This window comes from Otolemur garnettii, unplaced genomic scaffold, assembly GCF_000181295.1.
Source record: "Otolemur garnettii isolate 467f Iridium unplaced genomic scaffold, OtoGar3 scaffold00065, whole genome shotgun sequence".
NCBI classification, from domain to species: domain Eukaryota; kingdom Metazoa; phylum Chordata; class Mammalia; order Primates; family Galagidae; genus Otolemur; species Otolemur garnettii.
Window position 1 is genome coordinate 3,881,616 of NW_003852460.1, and position 7,232 is coordinate 3,888,847.

At 43.5% G+C, this 7,232-nt stretch overlaps 1 protein-coding gene across 3 annotated transcripts in view; it reads right to left on the reverse strand.

Moving 5' to 3' along the window:
* The window catches only part of NLGN4X (neuroligin 4, X-linked), a 268,913-nt gene that overhangs the window by 18,221 nt on the left and 243,460 nt on the right, over positions 1-7,232 (reverse strand). For 2 of the 3 annotated variants that reach the window (XM_003793037.2, XM_003793038.2), the window contains one exon: positions 1,056-1,241. The exons of the other annotated variant lie outside the window; for it this stretch is intronic. In XM_003793037.2, the coding sequence (XP_003793085.1) occupies positions 1,056-1,241 (186 nt within the window). The remainder of the gene's footprint in view (positions 1-1,055; positions 1,242-7,232) is intronic. 3 annotated transcript variants of the gene reach the window in all.

A 7,232-nucleotide genomic window follows, 5' to 3' on the forward strand; every position in this document is an offset into this window, starting at 1 on the left:
AGAGAGATGGGGGAGAGATGGGGAGAGAGATGGAGGGAGAGATGGGGAGAGAGAGATGGAAGGAGGGAGATGGGGATAGAGAGATGGGGGAGAGGTGGAGAGAGAGATGGGAGAGATGGAGAGACAGAGATGGAGAGAGAGAGATGGGGGAGAGGTGGAGAGACAGATGGAGAGAGAGAGAGAGAGAGCTGTGTATCTACTTCTAGACAGATGTACCATGTTATTAACATTTCCAGAAGATGGAAGGAATGACCATGAATCAGACAACTGACTCTTGACAGCATACGGCTAAAAGCCATGTTGCTATAAAGCCTTTGAATCCACACCCGATGTCCACTCTGTTTCTGTGAATCCGCACCCGATGTCCACTCTGTTTCTTTCTTACATTACCCTTCCAAGTTTAAATTCATAAAATTTCCAGTGGACCAGAAAAAGTCCCAAAGGCAAAAGAAACAAGAGTATGGGGTCTCGGAACACCTGTCATCATCATCCCTGACATCTGATTGTTGTAAGTTTAGTTATTTATGTATTAATTTTATTCATTTTATTTATTTATTTTTTGGAGACAGTCTCACTCTGTCACTGTGGGTAGATGCGGGTAAGACAAGTATTTAAGGGAAGACTCTTATACTTTGGGGCAGGTCCCAACAGTTCAAGTGCCGTAGCATCATAGCTCACAACAACCTCAAAGTCTTGGGCTCAAGTGATACTCCCTCCTGCCTCGGCCTCTTGAGTAGCTGGGGCTGCAGACACCCAGCACAATGCCTGGCTACTTTTCCTATTTTCAGTAGAGACGGCGGTTTCTGCTCTTGGTTCAAGCTGGTCACAAAGTCTAGTTGTCATGAGTTTATATCAGGGAAGATAAAATAGTATAACTGTGGAAAGGAAGCTGAGATAAAGGCAGAGGAGAGGGGTTTGTGCCATCTCAATGGGGCATTTCTCTTGCCTTTTCAAGAGAGAATTCCGGCACCCTGGCCAGGCACCTTGGAAATGAAAACTCGGTTGACTGTTCATTGCCTGATTCAGCCCACCCACGCCGGGGACACCTTCGTTACCTTCTGAATAGTGTGACAAGGTCAGCAGGCTGACACAGGACGCCCCAGCTCCGGAGCCAAAGATGGTCACTCTCTTGGGATCCCCACCAAAGGCCCCGACATTCTCCTCGATCCACCGCAAAGCTTGGATCTGGTCCAGAAGTCCGTAGTTACCTTTCGCTGCCTGGTCGCCGGTACTTAAGAAGCCTGTGAAAAAACACAGAATATTTGGGGAGGTGTCAGCTATAAGATGCACATATACGCCTCTGCTGATTGGAAAGAGGTCTCGCGGTTGAATTGCTTTTGTTCTTCCCCTACCCACCCCCTATACATTAGAGGAAACCCAGGAAGACAAATCTTCTGCGGTGGAGAGAATTATATGGTATAAATCACGGCTGTTGTCTGCGTTGATGTTATGATAAAAATATGTCATCTTTGGGAATATATGTACAGGCTCACAGACAAAGCAAAATTAATATAAAACATTTATAACATGGAGGAACCCCAGGAGACTGTATACATTCTATCACAGTCAAAGTATCACTCCTATGCACATTTTATTTTTTTCTTTTTGAGACAGAGACTCACTATATTGCCCTCAGTAGAGTGCTGTGGCGTCACAGCTCACAGCAACCTCAAACTCTTGGGCTCAAGCAATTGTCTTGCCTCAGCCTCCCAAGTAGCTGGGACTACGGGCACCCGCCTCAAAGCCCAGCTATTTTTTGGTTGTAGTTGTCATCATTATTTAGCAGGCCCGGGCTGAGTTCGAACTCGCCAGCTCCAGTATATGTGGCCAGCAACCTAGCCGCTGAGGTACAGGCCCCGAGCCCACATTTCATTATCTTTGACAAAATGCAGCAAGATGATATTTTTTTAGGGCTATCAGACATTTTTAGGAAGTGCTTGTGGGTATGGAGAGGGTGTAAGTGCCTGGGGGTGTCTGTTTCTGAGAGTTTGTGCATTTACACAAATACAGTACAGGTCTGTATTTCCCCGTTGGATTTGTTTATAATAATTTAATTTTACTCCTTTTAATGTTTATATATGGAAGGACGTGGCAGGCATCATAAGATCTCCTTCTTAGAGTCTAGCGTAGACTTTTAATTTCTGTACATAGCAAAAACATCAGTGACAAGCCACTGCATATTCAAATGTCCCCAACGTTCCCCAGAACCTACTAAACTGGGCTTCCTTGTTTTAAAAAGAAGCAGGACTCTATAAATTCAGGCTCTAGATTAGTTCAAGGCGCAGAATTCTCCAGCTTCCTGTTCCAAGTTACAACAAGGCAATTTGGGTTCTTTCCTGTAGAAAACCGGATCCCTTAATCCCTTTCATTTCCTTACATTGCAAAATAGCTTGACCTGGATAAAAGGAAAAAGGGGGAAAAAAACCTGCTTTCCTCCAGTGTTTTGAGGGAAGATAGGCACCCTCCTACTCAGACCCAAAAGTATGAACACTTTCTGAGGCATCCTGCGAGTTTAATTTGGGGCACACACTTGCATCCAAACTCAAGTCCCAATCTGCACTGAGTGCATATTCCAAAAAGAAAAGCGGAGAGAAAAAAAAAGTGTTAAAAACGTTTGAAGCAATTTCACGTTCTTATCCGAGCCTCCCCCCAAACAGCCAACAGTGATATTCATCCATTTTTGTGCTTTTTTTCTCCCGAGGGCCACGTCATTCTTTCATTTCTATGAATGCCGATCTCGTGTCCTGAAAGTCACCTGCAACCGTGTTTACAGGAAGACACATTGATCTAAGCCCTAAGAGAACGTAAATGAAAACCAAGTCCTCAAAGCACACCCCTAAGCAGAGCTGACAGCATTCCAACGTGTGCTGGATCCCACATTTTTAACTCGAAAGAGTAGGACAGGACTCCGCATACCAATTTCGCCAACTACCCTTCCTTCCACGGGCTTCTTCTGCGCACCTGCGGAAAAACGTACACTCTCTAAGCCAGAAGGGGGGACAGGAATGAACAGGTCTGCCTCAAAGCAGGATGACTACATGTTCTGAAATGACTAAAAAAATAAAAACAAATTGGGCAGCCCCTGTGGCTCAGTGGGTAGGGCGCTGGCCCCATATGCTGGAGGTGGCCGTTTCAAACCCATCCCCGGTCAAATAAATAAATAAATAAATAAAAACAAATTTAAGCTTGAACTGGGACTCACCGTGTGCTGTACATCTAAATAGAGGCAACGTTACACCCCAAGTTCTCACGTTTAATGCTTCCCTTACAAATGTGATCCTCTCCAGCCACGTGGAGAGAGATGTGGTGTGAGGTGAGCTATGATCTGTGGGGGTGCTCAGACATGACCCACCCACCCCCTCATTGAATTAGCAGTTACTAATTAGTGTTTTGTGCCCTACCACCTGCATCCATCGCTCAATGTTTCATAGAGCAGTTCACACTTTCTTTGGGAGAAAGAAGTCCCTATCACAATAGCTAAAAATGGAAGGTTTCCTGCCTGCTGTAATCACAAGGCAATATGCTCTCTTCCCTTATTAATGAAAGATGGGATTGATTCCCCAGGCTGCTGAGATTCTCCAGCAGAAGTATCCCGCCCTCAACACATCTTCCTTCACTCACCTGTTTTCTTTCCTCATTTCTTGCAGAACGGTCTGTCTTTATGCTGTTTCTGCAGGGAGAGTTTGCAATGTGGGGTAGACTGCTGACCTTTCTTACACCACACCTGTTCCCTCCTTAGCAAAAGGTAATGGTTGTACCCTCTCAAACAGGACGGTAATGAACGCTCTGTCCCTTTGAAGAGGGACCCTAAAAAGAGGGCTTCAAGGGGAGTTAGAGGAAGTCTGGAGGGCCCATAGGAATGTGGGTGTGAAGTAACCTCTGTAACCAGGGACTTACAGAAAGAATCAGTGCGTGATAGAGGGAGGGGCAGAGAGGCCAATGAAAGATGAGCAGGTGGATTCAAAGGGAGGATTCTCCGAGTTTTTCATCCATCTCTCTTTTCTCCTCGATGAGAGGGACCCACTTCCAAGCCTCCTGGGAAGGGCACTCATCTTTCCCTTTCTTCCTAAATAAAATCTCTCTGTTGCTCCCAATCCCGTGTAGGTGACTTTGACTCTCTCTCCAGACTGCCTGTGCTGCTCCAGTTTTATTTTTAGATAAAACCACTCACTTTTGGTTTCTCTTATGGCCCGAACCCCAGTTGAACTTTCTAGCTCAAGGATTCGAGGAACCGGGACCCTCATCCCTCCAAGGCCTTCAACCATCTCCTTGGATAGTTTCATCTTTGCGATTCTGAATTCCTCCCAAGGGTTCTGGCTGAGGGAAACAGCCCTCCACGGGTCTCCAAAGTTGAACAGATCAATGTGGGGGTTTTGAAGCTGGTTTTGACACAGTTTCTCCCATTGAATCTTTAGAATTTGCTGGAACATTGAGCGATATATATTTTTCTTTTTTAATATAAACTGTCAGCATGCTGATTTCTTGTTTCTAGTAGAGAATGAATGCAAACAATTTCACAAGAGCACATTCCTCTCATATTCCAAATAACCAAATCCTGGTGTTTCCTATAAATGGAACTTCAGATGTACAGAGGTCTGTGAGCACTAAAGTCTACAAATCCAGGGAGTACAACAGGGCAGTGCATCACAGTTTCTGAACTGTTTTCTAAAGGGGCCTGATCTGTGACAATTAGATCTCAATACCCGTCTTCACCCGTCTGTACTTGGACAAGATTTCCCAGCAATAAGATTGGCGGAGGGAGGCAGACAGCCACAGCCTGGCTGTGTGATATGATGTTGTCACAGCAAAGAGAGGAAAGAAATCTCCTTGGCAAAGACATCTTGTTATCTGCAACTAAAGAGCCATCTTTAGAAAATCTAGTGCTGTGATTCTCTTTACACAGTTTACAGACACCAGGCGTCCCCCCTTCAGACCGAAATCACTGTCTTTTCCTGTCTAATTGTAGAAAGCAAAATGATGGTAGCTGAGCAGTTTGCAAACGGAGCCCTCAGCGCTACTGGTCCTTTAAGTCGGACCCCCAAGGAGATCACTTTTTTTTAAAACTGTGTTCTTGGCGGCGCCCGTAGCTCAGTTGGTAGGGCGCCCGCCACATACACGGAGGCTGGTGGGTTCAAATCCAACTCAGGCCGGCTAGACAACAATGGCAACTGCAACAACAACAAAATAACCCGGTGTTGTGGCAGGTGTCTGTAGTCCCAGCTCCTGGGGAGGCTGAGGCAAGAGAATCGCGTAAGCCCAAGATTTTGAGGTTGCTGTGAGCTGTGACACCACAGCGCACTACCTAGGGCAACAGCTTGAGACTCTGTCTCAAAAAATAAAAACAAATAAATAAATAAAATTATGTTCTAGACGCATTAATAGAATTAGCCTCTTGGTTGTCTAAAACCAGAGATTTTAAACAAATGGCTCCTTGCACTGACAGGAACAATGGTCTCCAAACCCTTTAAGTTTTAGCTGATGGAATATTTGACTTTAGAGATTTACTGCCCCTGAAACTAAGCTCCTAAATCAGCAACCTCTTTCCCCAAAATTGAACAATGAAGGAGCCGAGAGACCATTTGAATTAAAACACGTTAATGGCGACATTGATGCCAAGTTTCAGTCAGGGCCAACAACAAAAGGTTAAGTACAAGACGTTTGATTAATATGTTTCACGGAAAAGGTGCCCACAGAGGAAATCACATTTTCCTTAAGAAACACTGAGTGAAATGGATATCGTGTTAAAAAATGAACATCTTTTATTCGGGCTTAATGATGCTGATAGAATAGGAAAGTTTCAGATTTTTATTGTAGGTAGTAACAAATTTGATATTTCTTCCCTTTTTTGAATTACGTCATGAGAGTTTAGGGAATAATTCCAACTCTTCCAATTTGCTGCAGATCAATGGTAAGAAATTTAACGGGGTCAAATGGTATGGCTCTTTTTTAAATTTGTAACGAGACATTACAGCCAAAATCCATTTTCTTATAGGAGTTCATTCCTTAAATAAACACAGTAGGGATTTTTTTTCTCTTGTGACAACTAACCAGAAGATAATTGACTGTACATGCTGACAATTTTTTTAATGAGCATTTCGAATTAATTTATTTAGTTCTCATAGCAACACTATGAGGTAGTTAATACGATTGCCCTATTTTACAGATGAGTAACTCAGACTTAGAAACAACAGTAAAAATCTCTGAGTAGGGCATATATAGAATAGATGCATATAACCACATAGATGCCCACAGATATACATACACACTCATGCACATGGATAGAACTGGAACCAAACAGGAAATATTGGAAAATTCTTTCCTGAGAGTGGACTAGATTTGCCCCAGGTCACACAAATGAGCCCCCAGGGAAATCTATGTATGAAAATGAGGACAGATGTATAAAAAACACGCAAAACAAATAAATAGCTGAAGATCTATAATCTTGGATATCTATAAGAAATGATTCATTAGTCTAATTACAGGGTGAAACTTAAATTTTCTGTTTTTTTTTTTTTTGAGACAGTGTCTCACTCTGTCACCCTCTGTAGAGTAAAATGTCATCATAGCTCACAGCAACCTCAATCTCTTGAGCTCAAGTGGTCCTCCTGCCTGAGCCTCCTGAGTGGCTGGGACTACAGGCATCTGCCACAACTTCCAGCCAGATTTTACTATTTTTAGTAGAGACTGGGTCTTGATCTTGCTCAGGCTGGTCTCAAACTCCTGAGTTCAAGGGAAGCTCCAACCTCAGCCTCCCAGAGTGATGGGATCACAGGCGGCCTGAGCCACTGCACCTGGTCAAAACTTATTTCTGATCGAAGTCAGTTATGATTTAATAAATGCATAGGCTGATATCAAATGGTATGAAAAGGAAGGAAAGTTATGTACTGCATTCAAATTTTTTAGGCCCCCAAAGGCAAGGCTGGTTGAAAGGCATTGCTTCTACTTTGAGTGTTTATTTGACTGAAGAAAAGGGAAGGGAAGGGAAGGGGAGGGGAGAAGGGTGGGTGGGTGGAGGGAGGGTGATTCGTGGGATCATCTCTATGGGTTTTTCTTACAGGGATACAAGTGAATCTTTCTAAAAGTAGAGTATGAATGTCTTAACACAATAACTAAGAAAATTGACATAAAGTCTATGTTAACCAGTTGGATGAAAATATTTCAAATTGTATATGAAAACACCACACTGTACCCCATGATTGCATTAATATACACAGCTATCATTAAAAAAAAAA